At 45.6% G+C, this 22614-nt stretch overlaps 1 protein-coding gene across 1 annotated transcript; it reads left to right on the plus strand.

The window, feature by feature from the left end:
• The first annotated feature begins 4466 nt into the window (after nt 1-4466).
• Nucleotides 4467-22290, plus strand: zyx (zyxin). Its single transcript, XM_064309702.1, is given in 12 exon segments — nt 4467-4787; nt 5098-5349; nt 12625-12865; nt 13300-13409; nt 13411-13545; nt 14575-14670; nt 16156-16716; nt 16990-17116; nt 18247-18416; nt 19092-19270; nt 19642-19762; nt 20040-22290. Coding segments are annotated over 10 exon segments (1830 nt in total). The 5' UTR covers nt 4467-4787; nt 5098-5349; nt 12625-12648; the 3' UTR covers nt 20154-22290.
• Nucleotides 22291-22614: the final 324 nt, after the last annotated feature.

Genomic DNA, 22614 nt, shown 5'->3' on the forward strand with positions numbered 1-22614 from the left:
TTCCCCCTACCAAACGATGCAGACAGGGAGGGAGGCAGAGGGAGGGAGTCAATCATTTTTCCTTGAGTTCACACACACAGCGAGATGGAGGGAAAGGGAGGGAGCGGGGGACAGATGGAGAGAAAAAGAAAGGGGGAGGCAGATGGGGAGAGGTAAACAGAAGAAAGACGGGGGGCTTTGAGTCATGTTAAGCAGAGGTGAAGCTGAGATGCAAAATTAGTATTCTAGGAGAGAGGGAGGAGGGGGGAAGGGGGAGGGGGAGGGGATTGGGAAGGAGAAGAGGAACTGAGAAAATTTAGACAAGGGGACAGAAGGGGGGAGGGTTAACATTGTACACACACAATACACAGCTGAGCATCACTGTATTGTTGAACTCCCAGAAGTCTTGGGTGCTTACTTATTCTCCTACTATATATAGAAATCTGGCTCTGTGTGTGTGTGTGTCTGTGTGCATGCGTGTGCCTGTCTTTTTGTTTACATGTGATACACAGCTTACATTGAAAAACTGAGAAAAAAAAATGAGGTTAAATGCACCATTTATACTCTGAATGACCACACTTGACACTGAGACACAAATAGCACAGACATTGTTAAAGAGAGAGAGAGAACTCCACACCTCTAACCACTGTCACATTTCGCAACTGCCTCCATCTCAAAAATCAATCTGACAAGCCAGTCTGTTTCTCCGTGTTTTTAGTGGGGGGCAGACAGTGCTGGGGGTTGGTCTGTTCCACAGTGAAGTGAGAGTCCCTCACCCCAGGCTATTAGATTACACATGGCCCCAGTCTGAATCCAGTGCTGTTCCACCTCTAATCTCTCTAATTGGTCAGTGTCACAGCAGTGCTTAGCCCCTAGCCTAGCTCTGCACAGTCAAGGAAAAATAGGTTATCAGGTTTTAAAAAATTACTAGGCTTGAACACAAAGGGGAGATCTTTACTGGACTTGTCATGGTAGGGTCAGGGACACTACTGGTCCTCCATCAATCTGACGCTGGTCTGAAGAAAGGGCGTGGCTGACTCTGGCGCCTCCCTCTCCTCAGACACAGGAAGGGGTGTTTTGTTCCTTAAAAAAATTGGTGATTTGAAATCACGGCCCCCTCTAATCCTAGAAATAGGATTTTCTCGCAAGGGGAGAGAGAGGATTGTGGCGAATGTGCGGTGTGAGCTAGTGTATAGCTTGCGTTCAGCGCACGGTTTGATTATTGTTAGGATCCAGGAGCATAGGGGTCAAGTCGCAACATTGTATGAGTGGATATTAACTTCAGTCGGTTGTTTTTACGTTTGTTTGTTTGTTTTTGGTCTGGTTTCCTCTGCTTCCTTTTCCTCAAACTCGTTATCTTTTTACTTGACTCTGTCATCTTGTGTGGCCGTTCGTGGCTCAGCTTGTGTGTTGCTCATTAATGGTTCACGTTGCTACGCCACAAGACGACGACGCCGGTTTCCTCTCTACCAACCCACAGCGCCACGCGGGCCTTTAATCACCAGACTAAATTAATGGATGCTTCATAGGATCCATTAACCCCCTTTTCACCCTCATTCATGGAGAACCCTGCCTGTCCCCAGGGGAGTGCTGCCCTAGAGGCCTGGGGATTGTTGTCTAACCCTGATGTAACGCTCTCTTGGCGCGTCCTGTTCCTTTGCGAAGAGGGAAGGGCTGGGGAAGGCTGGCCCGGGAAGGTGCGTTGTTTTATTAAGGAAGGGAGGAACGGGGTTTCTGTTTGGACTGCTTGGCTGCTGCCTCGTCGCTCTTGTGTGACACACGGTTTGTGCCGCACGTCCTTACCGCTCAGCAGAACTTAGCGTTCCTGTTGTGGAAGCTAACCTTGGGTTTAGCGTGAAAGGGGGGGGAAGGTCTGGCGGGGTGCAGGGTGAACAGTGTCACGCAGTGGGGGACCAGGGCGAGGGAAGGGGCTCTGGCTGAGGGCTAACGCGGTAGCTGGTGTGCGCGCTAGCGCGGACGGAGGCACCTCGGTACATTTCCACTTGCGGCAGGACAGGAAGAGGGGTAAAAAGCTGTATGAGCCGGGAGATCTCAGCTCTCTTCAATAATTCACGGCTTCTTTCATTTATTCCTTCTCTCATGCCCACGTTCCCTCTCTCACTTTTATCCTCCCGCCCTCCACATCAATTTTACCTTAGCACTTTGGCTGCATCTGTCTGCGCTCTTCTATTACTTTCCATGATTCTTTTTGATTCTCTGTGTGTCCGTGTCAATCATTTTGTCCCCTCTCCACATCTATATCTGTATCTAGATGTTTACCCCAAGCAACTACCATGCACCACTCTCTGTCTACCTGTGTGTTTCCCTATTTGTCAGATCAATAATTTCCCCATAGGCTTTGATGTGTGATACCTCAGAGAGTGTTAAACACTGACATCTGCTGGACAATTAATAAATGACAGCATAGTTCACTGATCTTCGTTACTGGTCCTGGTGGGGCTCAGGGTCCACTGTTTTTTTTTTGCCTTAATATCAGCAACCAGACCCAAGATAACAACTGAGGTGATTACACTGTGTAATTGACTGCTTTAATTGATCAATTAAATGCAGAGTAACAACAAAAACCAGCAGACCCAGCAGCCCGCCAGGACCAAGAATGAAGATCACTGGCGTGGTTCAATAATGGCATATCAGGGCGGTCATGTTTGAGTGAATCATGCTGTGAAAATCCTGCACAGATTCACTGGCTTCATATCATCCAGATGGCTTAGCCCATTCACCATGCCCACGGTATCCGCTGACACAAGCGCCATATAAGGAAAGGTGAATCTGCTCATACAGTTGTGCGCGAGTGCAACACAACACCCTGAAACGTGGCCAATAGCAGTAACTTGTTGACCGTGAACATCAGCAAGATTGCAATTATTCAACTACTAAATAAATCTAGGACACACAATTTGTTTCAGTAGCTGGATGATTGTAATCTTGCTGATGTTTATGGCTCTTAAAAACATATTTGGTTTATTCCAATTGTAACAAATTTAATCATTAACTGTGTGCGTATGTGTGCGTGTGTGTGAGAAAGATAAAGACAGACAGAGAGAGAGAGAGAGAGAGAGAGTACATTACAGTATCTGTGCTGCAATGTTAACATGCTCCTATTCACAGTACAGTCAGCTAGAAATCATTTGTGCGTAATCCAATCCATGAATCAGACTGGATACAATGCAAAGATCGAGGGTATAAACTTTACTGCGAGTTATGAGCAAATAATGACTCACATACCAAGGGGAGGGAGAGAGGGAGAGAGGGAGGGAGAGAGAGTGGGAGGGAGGGGGCCCTGTCCATACCCAGCTTGGCTGCATTCCAGGTCTGTTGGCTCTGACTCCGGAGCGGCTGCCGCTTGAAAGGCCCCTCCCTGCCAGGTCCCCCCCCCCCCCCTCCCCCCCACTCTCTTTTGGCAGACTGTGGACTCCTTTATCAGCCTCGCTGTGGAGGAGACCCCTGTGTACCTTCACGCCCTCTCCATGCGGAAGAGTTCCCTAACCTCTGGACTGGCCTCGTTTATGAGAGATGTTCATTCCTCCAGTCCTTCAGGGGACACGCACTGCTGCTCAAATGATCTTAATCCTGGCCAGGCTTTAGCTGAGCCAGGTAAACAACATATTTGGCAACTGGGCAGGACTGGGTTTAGGTTTTACCCATGAAGTTATGCAGTGACCAAAATGCCCCGCGTGGTTGACTTTAAGTAAAATTTGATTGAAACGGCAAAATATTTAAGGGGGGGAAAATGGGCGTGGCATGGTGTTGATGCTTAGGTGTGCGTGGGATTTCCCTAAATAATCCATCTTTCAGATCAGCGCATTTCCAAGTTAGCAGATGTGCAGGATGGGTGGAATGACCTCCCTTCATTGTGACCTACTGTGTGTCATATCCGCATCGGTGGAACAATGAAGAACCACTAAGCTAACTCAATGTGTGAAGTCACCACAGGACTGCCTTTTTTTGGCTGGATGGGCACACCACAGAGGCAGAATGACAACAAGATCATATAAATCTGCTTTATTGTGAGTGTTCCTAAAAGGAAAGGGTAATAAGTATAAATAATTATTTATACTATATTTAATTGTGGTGGAATGAAGTGTTCTGCTATTTCTAAAAGTGAGTGACACGCTGCTTGAAATGACTGCGCAGGTAAAAAAAAAAAGTGTTACTTTTGCGATGAGTTGGCAGCTCAAAAGACTTGAAGGCATGAGCGGAAAAATGATAAATGATATCAAACACTGCGCATGCATGGATGTGGATGTGGAGTTGATCCCCGTCTATGAACACAGTGTAAATGTCAGTTCTCTTCTCTCAACCATTTTAAAGTCTGCATCTAATCAACCCCGTACCTACATTATCTCTCCTTCCCTCCCTCCTTCCCTCCCTCCCTCTCTTTCTCTCTCTCTCTGGCCTTACAAGGAAAAGCAGACAGTGTTGATGTCATAGGATGAAGAATGTTGCAAGAATTCAGAGAGAGAGAGAGAGAGCGAGTGAGGGAGAAATGTTTACACAGTAATATACACGTCTTGAGCAAAAGTCAAACGAGAGTGAACTTGTTTGGAAGGATTGTGTCATTCCTTTCAGAGGGAGAGACAGGGAGGGGGAGGACCCAACAGCTGTGGAGAAACTGAAAGAGAGAGAGAAAAAAGTTAACACCATATATACACATTGAGAGAGTGGAATGGACTCGAGAGTGCATTAGCTACTTCTGACAGAACGACAGAAAAGAGAAAGAGGGAGTGAGAGGGGAGTGTCCTAATTCTTTTCCTTCCTTGTGTTTTACAACTGAAAAATAAGAACAGGTAAGAAAGGTTCATTGTTATAGTTAGCAGTGGTGTAAGTGACTGAGGTAGTTCTGGTGGGAAACACTTGAATGTGTTTAACCAGGGTTTTTATTTTTGAGAGTATAATCTTATATTATTAAGTATAATAAGAACATGTAAAAGTATATTTCTGCCTTCTTTCAGAAACAGCCTACTGTTTTAGTATTTCTGTTTTAGTCTGGCAAACATTGAATTCATTCATAACTCAATATTAGGAATTCAGTTACCTGCTGCAACCATGTGTCTGATTTAGGAAAGATACATTACAGTAGATATTTTTCCTTTTCAGTGGACTCTTCTGGTCCACCATCTATGAGAGAAACACGTTTACAGTCTGATGGACAGACCCTCACCGGATGGGGCAGGCCTTGTTTAGGAGCGGCACCACAAACAAACGCGGATATTCAGAACCAAGGTCCGGAAGTTGGTCACTTTAACAGGAAAAAAAGTTTAGCTTCACTGCAAGGGAGAAGATACCGTTAGACTGAGAAAACCGCAAGCAAGCTTCCTACACATAACGAAAGAGAAGAGGGGGAGGGAGGTACGGAGGAAGTGAGCATTGTGCACATACTGTGAATATTTTATGTCTTAGGTAGATACCCACCGTTTGCAGTGTACTTTGGCTATTTAGCTAGATCTGGCTAACCTAGGCTCATGTAAGTGATTTCCCATAAAGCTAGCCGGCTAGTTTCCTGGCTCATGTTTTAATTTGCTTGCTGAGGAGTCGGATACAATGTTTGCATTAGGTTGTTAGCCATGCTCTCTTTTGAAATAGCAATCCTGATAATGCTAGCTAGAAATTGTATATTTCTTCTGCAGGTAACGTTAGATGCAGTACTAACGTTAAATTGGCTTTACTACCGACTGCAGTACAGCAGTAGAAATGTGTCTAGATAGGCTATAGTGTAGTAGTCTAGTTATCGTTTTTCCACTGGCATTGTCATCGTCGCCACATCGTAGTCTAGTCTATAACTGATGTGTGAAGATTTGTTTTCTTTGCGAATAACTAATGTAGCTAGCTAGTTATTGCCATTTTAGTTGACTCGCTGGAAAATCTGTTGTAGACTAATTGCATGCTAAGATTGTTGATACGAACAATACATCTGGCCAAGTCTGATAGCCAGAGAGAAAGCATTTGCTAGCGAGCTAGCTAACGTTACTTCTAGTCTGTGTATATGGGTTTGTGGTTGTTGTCATGGTATTTATTTTGTGGATGCTGCGAAAATCTCCCCATCTACTTCACTGTTGACTGCCTCTGTGTCAGGCAGGTTGATAGCTTGCAAGTCATTGCAAGTTTCAGTCATTCCACGTGAATGTCAACGTAGCTAACTAGCTGGATCTGACAAAGAAACTTTATTGTGGAAGCCACATGCATTAAAAATGAAGCTCTATTTTGTGGTTACGCGGATAAAACCGTGACTCAAAACTCACCCGTTTCTAGATCAGAGATTTTTTAGTTACAAATCTTAATCTGTCATATCAAGGAGGTTTTTTTCTTAATGTAGCTAGCTGGCTGAATAAGTTGCTAACTGGGCGTTTGACGTTATATTGGTGGAAATCGGTGGTGGAAATACTCCATGAGCCAAATTATGGTATAAAGACATTTTCTTTCAAAGTCTGTTTCAGTCGGTAAAATGTGAAACAGCTTTTAATTCCTCTGGCATGTGTATGGACACGAATGTGTCCCTCGGGGATTTGGGTGGAGTCATGGTGGACAAGACTGAGGCTCCAGTGAAGATTTTGGGGTAAAATTGTGTGCTGAGGGTATTTATCGTTGTTGTCAGTTGTGTGTTTGGACCAGAAATAGGGCTGGCCCTAATTATAACTCCAATCATCGTGGCCTGGTTCACAGCAGCGAGTCTGATGTTGATCAGTTGAAATACTGACTTTAAGTATGTGGTGGGTGCAGTTTTCTGAGTTGCAGATGACAAGGATTTTCTGCGTGGGTTTGATTCTCATAAGCCCCTGTTTTTATATTTTTGTGCATTTTTACCTCTTTGAAACTGTGTTTTATTTTCCTCGTGCCTTATTTCAACTGTAAAGTGAGATACAGTCTAAATGTTCTTTCCCCCCGTTAAGACTCCTCTTCCCCCTCCCTGTGCTGTTAGCTTTTAGAACCTATTCACAGTGTTCAGTTGAATGCGTAGACCTCCTCACATTGTCATACGTGACCTCAGAACATTACATTAAGTAATTCAAGTGTTGTTAATGCCCCAGGAAGCTGATTTCCCCAGACTGAGGTGCGTGCTACAGTGCTCTGTAGCCCTAGGGTGTCGGGAAGCATAGGTATTTGAAGAACAAAGACGAGAACAAAAACATATTAGTCCTTGTGCTTTATATTGCCCATGTGATGTGCTCTCATTCCAGTGTTAATACATTTTCTTCTTCTGTTTTTTTTGCTTTTTTTTTGTTTTAATAAAGATAGGGAAGTACCATATAGCGCACTTTAAAGGTCAATGTTTTTATATCCTATAACGCTGGTTGATAGAGTGGATGTTACAAAAGGGGAAGTAAGATGATAACTGCAGAATGAGTGCATACCAGAAAGCCTTTTCAGAGTGAAATGAGTAAGAGAATAATCCAGGCCTGCTGGGCAGGGCACCGAGCCGAAGTGGAACTCCCCGGCAGTGCAGCGATGCTCCTCACAGTCCGCTAGCGACTCCTGACTGCGGCCTCCATTGGGGCTCAGTGTGGTTCTCTCGCGCCGTCACTGCACAGGCAAAAAGAGCAGTGGCTGGCGACTGACACTCCTGAGCGCACACACGCTGGTTTTCACACGGCAGAACTTAAACGGGGCATTTCAGTAATTAAGACAGACCCAAAAAAAAAAAGACAACTTAGCATTCCAAATTATCAAGAGGTAGAAAAAAAAATAGGGGATAAAAAGTTGTTCCAAAAAGAAAAGAAAGATTATGCTGTAATCAGCAATGCTGCAGTATAAAAATCTTTTTTTTTTTTTTTTTCAAACCCTGGTCAGTGATATCAAGCAAAATGTAGGTTATTAAAGATTATTAATAGAACATTCTGCCTCTACCACTCACACGAACGCTCAGTGCTCTGGAGACCCGCTGCAGCACATCGTAATTATTTTTAGACGGCTATCAAGCGCAGTGACAAACAACGGCGTACGCGCCAGAGCGAGGTGCCGCTCCTGCGCATTCGGATCACCTGACCAAGGGCTGTATGTCACACCCCGGATTTCATGTACGGCACACATGCAGTGCAATGAAAAAAAAAAATTAAATGGCCCTGTCGTAATCTGACAGGAAATTGCCCCTGAAACTCATTCTTGTCTGTTTAAGTGATAGCATGTCATAGGCTGATAATCTCAACTGTCCAGAGATGGTGATGATTCTTACCCTCTCTGCGGTTTTAGTGTAGGGAGAGAGCAGGGGGCTGGATGGCGGTGTTGGAATGTAAGGCTGCGGTAATCATTCTGCAGGAAGCATGGCTGTGCTCCTGTAATGCTGAGGTCTGCAGCCCTGCTTTGCATTTTCAAAATAATTCATCGGAACTTTTCACTGTATGACCGGTACGTGAATTTGAAATGTGAATATTTGGGAAAAGGGGACTCCTTTGACAGCATCCATAAAAATATATAGGCTGTACATGCAGGTTATGGTAGCCTATAGTGTTTATTAATTTCTTTATTTCTCTGTTATTAGTGATCGCTTTTCGGCTCCCACCCATACATACACATCTGTATTTTTACCATATATGGGTAGTGTTGAAGAGTTCGCCAAATATTCGCTTTTAGGGAACCACTCCCCTGCATAACGGTTCATTTATTTGCTTACCAGAAAAGCTTATTCAGCAAATGTACAAAGTGGCTTTCATCACAGCTTGTATGTGAAAAGTGCTTCTTACCTTTTCATTTTTTATATTGTAAATGAATTGTTATTTTGTACTGTAAATCAATGCCAAACCCAGGAAGCAAACCTTCAATCAACACAGTTCCTTAATTCCACTTACATTACTAAACAGCCTTCTGGACTTCAGGGGCATCTGTCATGAAGCATGATTACTGAGTTGACTGGATAGCTGTGCTGGGTAAAACCCAGGACATAACAGCTCTTTTTACTTTTTACAGTCCATGTTCTAGATTTGGGAGGGTTCTTTTGTTGGTTTTGGTTTAGCATATCTCTATAAGACAAAGAAGAAAAAAATAAGAAGCTTCTTGACTTTAGTGTGGACATGTGCAAAAATATTGCATACTTTTAGTTTTACAGGCCAGGAGTGACTTTGCAAGTGACAAGTGGAACAGGAAAAGATACCATTACTTTATCTTGTAATGAGCCCATATAATGAGCTCAAGGTGGATTATCAGCTAATTGACACACGGTGGAAGAACAGTGGTAGATAGTGGTGTGGTTTCTGAAGGTCTGTACGAATGATTTTGCTTCAGCTTCGGGACCTGTTGATGTGCTGAGATCATGTTCCCATCTGCCTCGATTGCTCTGCAGGGAGTGGAAATTTGGACTCGTTTCCTTCATGAAAACATAAATGGAACTGTTTCATAATCTGGCCGGAGAAAGAAATTCGGCCTGACCTTTTCATTTTTCCACTGACTTTAAGTTATCGTGTGCTTATGGTTGATCCGCCAATGTGTAGGTTCAACGGAAGCGAATCCTTCACAGAAAGGTGACCGATCAGAATTCAAGTGTTTTCCAGTGAGAACTGGTCAAATCCTTGTGGACAACTGGACATTTGCAGTTGTAATTCCACACCCAGACCAAACTGTCACCACAAACATTGTGAAACCCCTCCTTAATGTTCTGTGGGATGCATGTACATTACCTTGATTTCATATGATCTTTGTTCAACTACTTCTGAAAGTCTTATCACCAGTCAATCCTCAAAAATTGCCTTTTTTGGATGTGGTTCTCTCTTGAAATCCTTGAAATCCTGTGGGACAGTCTTGATTTAATGCGCTTCTCTGACTGTTTTAAAGCCGTTGTTGTTCACTTGCCTACATTAGAACTGGTCCTGAATGGAGGAGGAATAACTGCCAGCTTCATGTGAGCTGGTGTGTTTATGTAGAAAATTAGCAGCAGAAAACAGGAAGTGTAGTTCTCCTGTCCATAGATAAGACATCAGCATTTGTGCAGCGAGGCAGGAGAAAAAAATGTAATGGAATCCAGAATGCAGAAGGTTCAGGTTTGGGTGTTTCATTTGTGTCCTGTAATATGCAGCCTATAACTTGCCATTTCATTTATATATATGGCTGACAAACTTTATTGTTTCTCCAGCTAAGCAATTTATCAGAAGAACATTGTGGCAGTTTTTATCCCAAAAAATTAAATATTAACTTGCTTAGTTAATTTTTCCCTGTCAGTATTAGCCATCTGACTAAAGTGTAGCCTTTTTAGTATAAAGACAGTGGTCATCCCAGGTCGGTTTCTTCTCAAATCACTGTGTTTATTATGTAGATTTTAATGTGCCAAATTTTTAACTGTGATGACGTCATCAAAGACCCACGGCCTAAGTATTCCCTGATCACAAGTTTAGAGCTGCTGTCTTGCTGTCAGACCTTTTTGCCTCCTAACTGCAAGTGCTGTGCATAGAAAATAAGATGTCTGCAGGACCTTCTCATTAATGACAAAGTGCTGTATGACATCAGAGCAACAGGTTTTATTGCAGCTTCAGTCCCACCACGTCCGGGCAGCTAGTTCTCCTACTGCGTCACTTATTGTTCTCATCTGTATTTTAGCCTAATCGCTGTGAAGATACAGTAACTTGAAACCTTGTCCATTTTGTGCGTTAAAATGTTGTGGGATTTTGGAGGTTTGGAAAGAGTTTGATGGCTCATTTCATAAATGTTTCATCAACTTGGGGTTAGCTGTCCCCCACCCGCTGCTTGGCAACAACGCGGGTTGATGTTTTAAGGTTATTGAATGGAAATTTTATATTTAATGTGTTTATTTTTTGTATTTTTATGTGAGGCTTGCAGACAAAAAGGCTTGCAGACTTTTTTGACTTACAGGTTTCTTAAAGTTAGTCAGTAGATTATTTTGGTGCGATACCAGCCATTACCCAGAATAAGACCGCTAACATAACACGTGCTCCTAAGTTGAAAAATTCAGGAGCACACTAATGCATCCCAATTAGAAGATGTGCTCTTAAATACTTTTTTTTCCCCATTGGCACACATCAATTTTTAGGAGCAAATGCCCCTTAAATGGGACCACTGCAGAGCCCTGTAAGAACCTTTCCTGGTTGATTTAGGGTTTGCCGTCCTGATAGCGTGGAGCTTCATATAGGCTATGCAAAGCAATAGCTTTCTGCCTTATACTTGTCAAGGGAAATCGGTCAACATTCATAATTTAAGTGCATTTACATGCCTCCACGTGCGGCTAGTATAATGGGAACATGGCCATTGATTGCATGCAAGTCGAGTAAGCTTAAACATGTACACTACATGTTTACTGGCTTCTGTTATGTCAGCTATTGATTAAAAGCTAAACTGTTGCTAACATGAGCTGTCTGGCTTTCTTGAGAGCAATCAGATGGAGCAAGTAGCATATATAAGCAGGCATTGTGAACCTGTTCTGCATAGCCCAGCTAGACGGGTGACGTAGGCTAATTGCAAAATGTCTAGACAGGACTGAGGTGAAAACCATTAAATATTTATCTGAGGACACCTTGAAATGGCGGTGTTTAATATTTTATTATGCAAAAATTGGAATATTGAATGAACGGGAACGTAAAACAAATGCGTGTAATCCGAAAATAATTGCGGGCAGCGATTAGGGGTGTACAGTGGGAGAGCCTGCTCTCCTTGAGTGAATGAGACAGTCTCACTAACTCGCAGTCAGTTCGTGGTCACGCTTTATGTTTTGGAAGGTGGTGTGGATTCAGTTGCAGTTGGCAGGGTGTGTAGGTGCATCTGGGTCCCACTGGCCACTTCCTGCTCTTTCGCCACCATACAGCTCTCAGCGTGAGCATTGACATTTTGACCTCACACAGTTCCACAGCCTTTTACACCTCCATTTATGGATATGAATATGCATTTATTATCAGATCCAAAAGGGAAATTAAGTGAAAATTGCTCCTAGCGTGATGTGTCCGGGGTATGGCAGCAGCAGGACAGGGTGATGATGGCTTTCATACTGAAAGTGATAATGTTCGCTAGCCTTGAAAGACTGAACCCTCAGAGTTATGTCTTCAATGGCATTAGCATTTTCATCATGTCTGGTTCATCCTCAACTTCCATTAAATGTGTTTTGTTTAAAACTGATGTAATCTTATGAGCTTTGAACCTATCAGCCGGTTGGGAGCAATTAGGGGTTAGGTGTCTTGCCCAGGGAAACTTTGACATGCCCAGGGTGGGGGATCGAACCAGCAACCCTCCGACTGCCAGACATCCACTCTTACCTCCTTGAGCTAGGGAAAAAACACAAGTCTGAACTTTCAAAGTCCAGTTTTCATTTTTGTTTGGTTGTGTGCCTTTCATAATGCAAACTTAGGATTTTATGTACATCATGGTCACGAACAAATGTCATGCTACAGTGGCTAGCAAGTACCATATACTAACAAAGTGAGCTTGAGAAATATGGCTTAAGATATTAGCTCTTTTTAAGAGAAAACGTGTGTCCACACTGTGCCGTTTTGTGAGATTGGGTAACTGATAGGCAGCTTTGCCTGATCCTACAGGCCTTTAGTTTGCGCAGTGCCGAGGTGCAGCTTGCGCAACTACTGAAGTGGAAATACTTGTTTTGGTGCTGTTAAGGCGGAGCTGGGCAGGGTGTCATGGAAACAAGGTAGCCAATAGAGCTGATGCCACCGATTTACCCTTTGTTCTTCTCTTTCTTTCCAGAACGTAAAAAAAAAATTAAAAAAAATGGGTGACTCCGGCAGCAGCAAACCGCTGGTGGTGACTTCCTCCCTCTCCTTCAAGGTTACCACGCCCTCCTTCTACAACCAGCCGAAAAAGTTTGCTTCGGTCGCGCCGCCTCGGCCCAAAAGCCAGATCGGCCAGCCGCACGGCTCGGCTGTCGGCACAGCTGTCATCGGCCGCGTCGGAGAGCTGCCCCCACCGCCTCCCGCCGTCTGTGAGGGTGAGGAGCCCCCCCCCCCGTCCGCCATTTTACCCTGCTCCCACCGAGGAATGGTCAGGGCATGATTTCCGGTGCTTCGTTTCCTATGAAAGTATCACGTTTTATTTTTTTAAATCCGGTCCAGATTTATGCAGTTCTCTTTCATTGCACGGCATTTATACTTTAATAGCCCTTTTTTTACAAGGCAATGTGTGTTTGGATGTGGAATGGCCTCATCTGTTTTCAGCAGCTCCGTTTTCGCCTTTGATGAAAATCTGTTGTGTCGTTGTCAGCAGTAAAGTGCGGTGCTTACGTCGTCAAACGCGCAAGCCTCCCTTGAGCCCGGAATTCAACGAAATCTACGGTGTCAGAGTTGATTGTGAAGAGCATATTTATGGCGGAAGCCATTTATCGTAACGATGCTTATGACCTTGGCTCCTCCACATTTCTCTCAGATTTCCCACCCCCTCCTCCCCCATTGGATGATGCTGAGCTACCAGCCCCACCCCCAGAATGCCAGACCACACCCCCTGCTTTCGAGGCTCCCCCGCCTGCCTTCCCCGCCCTCCCCCCCGCCAGAGGAGGATTTGCCTCTCCCGTCACCGCCTGGAGAGGAGCCCCCCCTCCCCTGTTCCCCGCCTGCCCCACCCCCCCCGCCACCGCCCCCTCTCCCAGCAGCCAGTAACAGCAATAACGCACAGGTAAGTTAGGGCTTTGAGATGTCTTTATTTCCACTGTAACACACGTCTCAGTCACCCAGTAACTACAGACTACACAGATTATTACCTGTAACTGCACCCACACAGATTATTACCAGTAACTGCAGCCACATAGATTATTACCTGTAATGCAGCCATACATCATATGCTTGAGTCTGCATAAATTAACAGCTGTTGTAGCCATGTTATTTTAAATTTTAAGTATGATCATCGAAAGGTATCGCCACTTAAATAGGGGATGACAGGTTCCTGTGAAATGGTTGCTATGTGCCTTACTGGAGTCAGTAGTGTATCGCACTAGTGGAGTCAAACTACCACCTCCTATCTGGAGATTTTGAGATCTGTGGTGATTGTGTATACACTGCCAGCAATCGTGAATCAATGCACCAAATCTCTTGCCCGTTGACACAAGCCCCCGGGTTGAGTTTGGAGAGGTGCTCCTGCGCTGCTCTCATGGGCACACAGGGGAACTGTGTGCGTTAGAATTCGGAATCAGCCCCTTCAGTTCAGGCTTCAGTTCCTTAAAGCAATGAGCTGTCTGTAATTTCCACAGAAGGTGGAAATTTCCTCCTCCTGTTCCTGCAGAGCACTCTAGAAAGCTAGCCGCAGTGGCGCTGAGTGGCGATTCTAAAAGCCGTGCGGCACTGTGGGATTATGGGGGTGGTTTTAGGACAGGTCAAGAAAAAGCAAAACACACACACCCGTGTATTTACACAGGTAGGGATCCCATCATCATGCCAGATGGTTTTATTTTCTTTGTGGAATGACCTGCTATCCCTGTTCCTTTCATAGGAAATGCCACACTTATGTGTGCTGATTTCTAATTGTCTCCATTGTTCTCTCTACCGCCCTCTCTCCTCTCCTCCCATCTCCCCACTTATATGCTGTTCTCCCCTCTCCTATCCTATCCTCTCCTCCCTTTTCCTCTTCTCCCTTTTCCTGTCCTCTCCTCACCTCTCCTCCTCCTCTCTCCCTCCTCTCTCTCTCACCCCTGGGCATCCTCGCTCCCAGAGGTTCCTGGAGAAGCAGACCAGCTTTGACAGACAGCTGGACTCCCTGACTGACATGCTGTCTGAGATGGAGACCAGAGGACCCTTTAACCCAAAGGTACTGAGAGAGACCAAACCATGGCTGCTGCATGCTGCGCTTTAGCTGCTGTGACAGCGCCTCATCTCAGTTTCTGCTTATTTTGCCTGTATTTTCCAGATTAAACATCTGGCTGCCTTAGTCTTGTAGTTTCCATTCTTTCGCCATTCTGAGGGCGGCCTCACATCAAGTTTTTCTGCATTCTCATTTTTCCCCCAATAAATTGGTTTCGCCGGTCCGGCTGCCTCTGTCACATCCTGTTTGGTTTCGTTTGGTCATGGTCCTTCACTGTCACATATTCATTTCCTGTAAGTCTTTAGGAGGTGGAAATGCTTGTTAACCTCGAGAAGTGCAGAACTCGGGGCATATTTGCGAATGTAGGTTGAAATGCAATAAGACATTAGGTGAGTCATTTTGCGATGGCTATCCGGAAGGGCAAGAGGCATCCTGCTAGAGTGTTCAAATAGAAAATATTCATAACCTTAAGAAGATCCCTATCAACACGGCTCAAGCAGAGATTGAATGTGTAAGGGAGACAATGGGGAGATAAAACAATGGAATTTGGCTGGGCGTTATGGAAAATGTAATTGTATTTTGTAGAGCAAATATTACAGTTGAGCACACAATGGTGAGGTGTCAGATCAGACATGATAGGACAGAAGATAGGTTTGATCAGTAAGAAACCCGCCAGTCATCACTGCGATAAGAGACTAAGGTGAATAATACAATAAATACTTGTAACTCCTGAAAGGGTAGTTTCGAACAAATGAACGAGAATTTAAATCAGATTCTGACAGGCGCATCTTCAGAGGTAGAGGAATATTTGCCGAACGACTTCTGTTTTTGAATGTCGGACTGTCACCCGCCCTGCATAAATAGCTAGAAACGGCCACACCGGGCTGTCTAAAAGGGTGGACGTGATTGGCCGGGTTTGTTCATCCATTTGTAATCGTTTATGTTTTATATTTCAAGAGCAAATAACGTTTATTATATCTGAAAATGATACAGGTGCCTCCTCATCTCGGTCTTTGAGAAGTCACATTGACCATGTAATTTTCCAGTATTTGTGAATTCGTCTGTGGTGCGTTTGTTTTTATTTTTTTATTTGAGTCCTTTCCTGTGAACTGTTTGTTCCGAGTGTGTAGCATCCCCGTGGGTTGCCCTGGCGACATGCCTGTGGGGATTTTGCACCCTACTGTTTTACCTTGTCACAACAAGCACCGGTGGAACATCAATGAATTCAGTTCGGAATTTCAAATGTGGAACTCCAGTTAGTGTTTTGTTTCTACTGCTGTAATTATTTCCCTATTGGAATTTTGTAAATGCACTTCTTATTGGGGATTTTATTTTTAAAAATCTAATCCTGGTAAGCTTGTTCATAAAGCCAGTGTGATATATTTAATTCAAGCGCAGTATTTAAGTCATATTTGAACTATGGGTTCGTTAAACATGCAGTGAGTATGAACTGCACTGTTCTAATGCACTACGCCCCTTTTGTTTTCACAGATGCCTAGTCAAGTCCCACTCGTGCCTACGCCCAAGCCCTTCGTCCCACCACCCACCGCCCCAAAACCAGGCCTCTCCTTCCTGCCTCCCCCCGAGCTCCAGGACCGCCCACCTCCCGCCCCCTGGGCGGAGGAGCTCAAGCTGAGGCAGACGAACAGGCACGCCAACCAACCCCCGGGCTCCGCCCCCGCCCCCGCTCAAGCACAGCCGGCCCCCAAGGGCCCCGGTGTGGCTCCTAAGTCTTCCTTCCCCGTGAGCAACGCCGGCGCGAGCTCTGGCCCCAAAGCCGCCGCTTCGGGCCCCCCGGCCAGCCAGAAGCAGCCGAGCGGCGGCGCCCCTGCGTTCGCCCCTAAGCCGGCCCCCTCCGCCTCCTTCCCCCCGCCGCCGCCCCCTGTTAACCAGGCCCCGCCCACCTCGGTCACTCCAGGCTTCAGCCGCCCCAAGCCCGCCCCCGCCGGCAACCAGGTGCGCGTGAGCCCTCCCTCCGTCTCCCCGCAGCCCAAGGCCGTGGCCCCGCCCCCCTCGTCTCAGACCAAGCCAATGGGAGCGCCGGCCTCCAAGGTGGGTGTGTCTCGCAGCACAGTGCCTGAGGTTCACAGGCTGGCAGGGCTCTTGCTGGTGTTCAGTGTGCTGATGTTCCGTCTCTCTCTTCCCCCAAACTCCACCCCTGTGGGGTCCTCTCTCTCCCCCTGGCCACCACCCTACTCCCTCTGGCCCCTCCCTCTCCTCAATCCCTTCCCACTCCTCTGCCCCCCCACTCCCTCTATCCCCCTCCCCACTCCCTCTATCCCCCTCCCCACTCCCTCTGTCCCCCTCCCCTCTCCCTCTGTCCAGCCCTCGGCCCCGGGCCCTGGAGGAGTACCGCTCTCCATGAAGGAGGTGGAGGAGCTGGAGAGGATGACGCAAGACTTCATCAAGGACATGGACACCCACGCCCCTGTCATCACGTCCCCTCCTACAGGTGTGCCTGACACTCGTATGCACACACGCACACACACACATACGCAGGCACACAGCCCAATTCTAGTCCTCGCGTACAACACACACAACATTCGTCTCGGTCAAACACACACACCCAATTCTGTCTCGGTCACAGTCACACACACACACACACCCATGCATCTTCTGCAGTGTTACTGTGCAGCCTGTTCAAAGCAATTGTAGGTATTACCTTAACTCTCCTTTTCTGTGTTATCCACATCAATATTTCAGTGTCAGCACTTAGTGCATGTCTTTGTCTGTGTGGTGCGAGTGCATCTCAGCACAGAGTGTCACTGTGTGCATCAGTGTGTAATTTCCATTTCTCTGGCTCCCTTTGCAAGAATGGATGCTTTTGTTTTGTGTTTTTATACCTGCCCCTGTTCTTTAAAACAGCTGCCATACTCCAGTCCTGCAGGTGTTTGTGTTTTGATTTCCATCTGTAGCCAGTTAAGGCCTTGGGAACAACTGTGGCGTGTGGACACTTTAACCAATTAAATGAATCAGAAGGCATCAGAAACCAGCAGGCACAGCAGCCCCCCAGGACTGGATTATGCCACCTGTGCTCTTAAAGAACCTTCATTCTTTCAGTGTTAACGTAATGTGTGTAGTGTACGAATCCCTTTGTGCGTGGGTATGTGTGTGTGTGTGTGTGTGTGTGTATCTGTCTCAGAGAGGTTTATATACTGTAATAACAGACCCCTGTCTGTGTGGTAGAGCTGTGTGTGTGTGTGTGTGTCTGTCTCAGAGAGGTGTATATAGTGTAATAACACACCCCTGTCTGTGTGGTCGAGCAGTGTGTGTGTGTCAGAGAGGTGTATTTAGTCTAATAACACACCCCCGTCTGTGCGTTAGAGCAGTGTGTGTGTGTGTGTGTGTGTATGTGTGTGTGTGTGTGTGTGTGTATGTAGTGTAATGACACACCCCTGTCTGTGCGTTAGAGCTGTGTGTGTGTGTGTGTGTGTATGTATGTGTGTGTCTCAGTGAGGTGTATATAGTGTAATAACACACCCCTGTCTGTGCGTTAGAGCAGTGTGTGTGTGTGTGTGTGTGTGTCTCTCTCTCTCAGTGAGGTGTATATAGTGTAATGACACACCCCTGTCTGTGTGTTAGAGCGCTGTGGGAAGTGTGGGGAGGCGCTGTCCCGGGCTCAGCCTGCGGTGAGAGCGATGGACAAGCTCTTCCACTCAGACTGCTTCTGCTGCATGGACTGCCAGCGTACTCTGCAGGGCCTGCAGTTCTACGACCGAGATGGGCAGCCTCAGTGTGAGGACTGCTATGTGGTGAGTAACGCACACACACACACACAAAATGCACACACACACATGTGCGCACGCAACACACATACACGCACGCACACACTCAAAACGCACACACAGCACAACCACACAACACACACACACACAGCACACACACGCATGCACGCATAACACACACAAACACGCTGACAAACAACACAGCACACACACAAACCGCACACGAACCGCGCACACACATTTTTTTATCTCTTATTTGCATATCCTTTTTATCCCCCACTTAGGATTCTGTTCTTCTGGGAGTCAAACATTGATGAGGGACAGGGAAATATAGCTCATACATTAGCATAAATTTTACTTCTGCTGTGCAAAACTGTATTATACACCCGTAATACCAGGCAGTGAGAGAGCATGCCAGCTGGTTTAATGGAATGTTTCCTGCTCGTCTATTCATATGTCATTCTCTTGTCAAATGACTGACGGCTTGATAGGCATTTTACTACGGCGCAAACAAGTACTGGTACGTGAACGTGTTTCACAAGTTTTGATGTCACTGCTCGGCTGAATAAACTTGTCACAGCTAAACTTTATCCTTGGGGCATGTCATGGAACTCGAGCTACCCATGTCATGTCACCTGATGCAATTATGCGGCATTGTGGGAAATGAAGTCCCTAGTCAGCCTTCTTTCCTGTGCTGAACAGAGCTCCCTGGCGGTGTGCGCGCGCTGCAATGAGCGGGTGACCGACCGCGTGCTGAAGGCCGTCGGCCAGACCTTCCACGCCCACTGCTTCCGCTGCTGCACCTGCAGCTGCAGCCTGGAGGGGGCGCCCTTCATCACCGACGACAACAACAACCCCTACTGCGTGGCTGACTACCACCGGTGAGCCAGCCCGGGATTAGCTAGCACTGCTAGCACAGGGTTCATCCAAAACCCTGTTCTCTTTCAAAGCCCTGTGGCCAGGTCCGCTTTGGCTTTGTCTCTGATTTTCTCACGGCTGGAACTGGTGACATGGTGATGCGTCACTGATCGCTCGTCATTTATCAGAAGTTTGAATTTCGTAATACTGAGTCAGACTCATATGATTTGCTGTGTATTGTGCAGGGATTGTGTACTGTATGTGCCAGGGGGGAAGTTTTGGGAGTTCTCAGGGACAACTGGCTGACAAAATTGGCATTGCGTTATTTAGACCTTCTTGGACTCTCCGGCTTCCTGTAGATGCACTTTGACCTTGGCTGTGTTCTGTCCTGCAGGCGCTTCTCCCCTCTGTGCGTGAGCTGCAATGAGCCCATTGTGCCTGACCCAGGCAGCGAAGAGACGGTCAGAGTGGTGGCCCTGGAGAAGAACTTTCACCTTAAGTGCTACCGATGCGAGGTAAGGAAAACCGCAGCCTCAGTCAGACGCGTTTAAACAAAGTGGCGCGCCATTGGCTCATTAGGTTGATTAGGGGGGAAAAAAAAACACGCATGCAGAACTGTATGTAGGAATGGTGCGCAGGGGGGCCTGGAACCCGAGCTGGCTCTACCGTTCTGGCGGCGACTGTGGGGCGCTCGGGGCGGGTGACGGGCGGTCCCGAAACGGGCGTGCGATGTCAGCTCCACGCGGCGCGTCTGCGCCCGCCCCCCGTTAACGGCCCCTCCCTCTCCCGCAGGACTGCGCTCGCCCGCTCTCCATAGAGGCCGACGCCGACGGCTGCTACCCGCTGGACGGCAGGATCCTCTGCATGAAGTGCCACACCCAGCGCGCCAAGCAGGCCGCGCAGTGACCGGCGAAACGCCCAGCCCAACCAAAACACAGGCACATACCGCGTCCATGTCTGATTCTCTGTTTCTGCGTCGACGGGCCCTTGCAGGTTCTTCTTTTGAGCATCTCTCTCTCTCTCTCTCTCTCTCTCTCTCTCTCTCTCTCTCCCCCTCTCTCCTCGCTTGCTGCCTTTCTCTGTGCATCTCTGGCAGTACAGAGGTAATGTACTGTACTGTTTGAATCCCTTTGTTCTCTGTTCCCCTTCTCCGTACTGTGATTATGTGATTATGATTTCTTATGTGCATTAAAGCTTCCAGCATGACTTGTGCAACTAAAGAAAGGCATGAAAGTGTCCTTTTTAGGAATGGTGCACCCTGGGATTCATGTCTTTTGATCACAAAGAAACTTACGAGCAAAAGTATGGCTCAGCAAGTAGCACAGCTGCATTTCCACAGTACTTTTCATGCGGTTAGTCTGCTGGGCTTGTTGTAGCGATGCACTTTAGGAGTTATTGTTCCTTGTATGGTCATGCTGTGTTTGTTACTTCTTCTCTTCTGATTGGTAAAGGTGCCCCCTGTTTGGCTTATTTGGGCCAATCACTGGTGAATGTGATGTATGTGAAGAGCAAAGCAACATGCCCAATTGTAACAGTGCTTTCAATGAACTACTTTTCCCAATATACATTGTGACTGTAGAGCAGAGGTTTTGGGACGCTCATTGCTGCATGGGAATTGTAGGTCTTTTAGGGCTAAGTCGTCCAGAACGCGACAAAGGTTCTGGCGCGTTGTGGGTTTTGATGAGTTGTGTAACGTGTATGAATCACTGCAAAATGTTAATTATGTTAATTCCATTTTTTATTGAACAGCTGTGACAATGGCCGATTAATTGGATTTCACGTGAGCAAGAATAAGCACAGCTTAAAATGCACATTAACAAGTATTTATGAATAGTAAGCCACCTTGAAGCTACCATTAAAACTGCAATCACTGTAAACCAGTGTTAAGGTCCATTCCTGTTACTTTGTGGTACTTCATGAAAGTTATGAACAAGTGAATTATAATAGCTTTATATAAAGTCAAAAAAGGCGGAATCAATGATCACAAATACACCTGCATTTATACCCGAGTTATTTGTAATCTAGTACATTAATTACAGAACTTGACAGATTACACAGCATGATGAATACTTATTAGGATTAAATAGTACACACATTCCAGGGTTGCAGTTACATCACAAAAGCAAATCGGTTAGGCTGCTGTTATATGAGTGCATTTATTACAACTGCAGGCATAGATAAAGTGTTAGGATAAGGAATAATCTTAAATCATCACAAATGCACTCGACTGGCTTTGGGTAACGATCATCAGTCAGAAGCCACCTAGTATTTAACACTCAGTTGTCTACTGCTTAGTGGCTTTCATTCATTACTCTAGCTGAATGAATTCCTTAATTTACTGTTCACAGTATTGGGTTTTCTTGATAATGTGTCAGATTATTGTATTAAATGACACTGTTTCACACCATTGTATTTGTTTGTTTTGGGTTGGATTATATTTCCATTTAATATGATTATAGCCACATTTTATTTTCAAACTAAAGTCACTTTTTTCATTCTGTATGCAACCGTTTTCTTTTTTTATGGTGTGGATTTTTTTTTCCCCCACTTCATTCTTTTTTTAATTTTGTGTTTTCCTATTATTCCTTGTTCATCCCACATTTTTATTTCCATGAAAACACATTCCTTTAATTCGTTCCTAATTATATTTTGGGGCACAAAAACGGTGAAAATTAAAATGACCACAATTGTGAAAATATTTAACTGTTACGTATTACATGGTATTTATGTTGCTGTTAGCAATTTTTAAAGCATATTAAAACCACAAATTATTCTAATTAAATTTAGTGATAATACAGTTATCATACCAGTGTTATCAGTTATGCCAATAGATGATTGTAAAAAGGCTTCACTATAGTCATACAATTAAATTGCCATTACTTTTTTATTATTCCCTATTATACATATACATTTTTTATATATTTGTGTGAATGTGTACATGTTTACTGTTTTCAACATGCCAATATATTTTTTCAATTTTAATTTCTCACTTGTATTGACTGTACTCAAAAAAAAAATAAAACTGAAAACAGTTCATTCAAAAGCGAAATATCAGTTTTCTTTTTGTGATATTCACGTTTCTGTTCTTTTTGTGCAGTAACTCTCTAGCTCTTTTGCTGAATCTTTCCCATCTCACATAACGCACGTTCCTTCACATCTCTCCTTCCTCACGTGCTCTCTCTCTCTGGCCGCCAGTGACGTGTATCATTGCGCATTGGCTTCTCACGCACGCATTACTCGCTCTATCAGTAAACACCGACCATGTGTTCCGCTGGTGATAGAGCCTAGTCATGTGCACATGACACCGCTGCTCGTGTCAGGGACTGCTGTGACAATGCCAGCCATCGGGGCCTGCTCTGTGTCCCTG

The sequence above is a fragment of the Anguilla rostrata genome, chromosome 1 (genome assembly GCF_018555375.3).
Source record: "Anguilla rostrata isolate EN2019 chromosome 1, ASM1855537v3, whole genome shotgun sequence".
NCBI classification, from domain to species: Eukaryota; Metazoa; Chordata; class Actinopteri; order Anguilliformes; family Anguillidae; genus Anguilla; species Anguilla rostrata.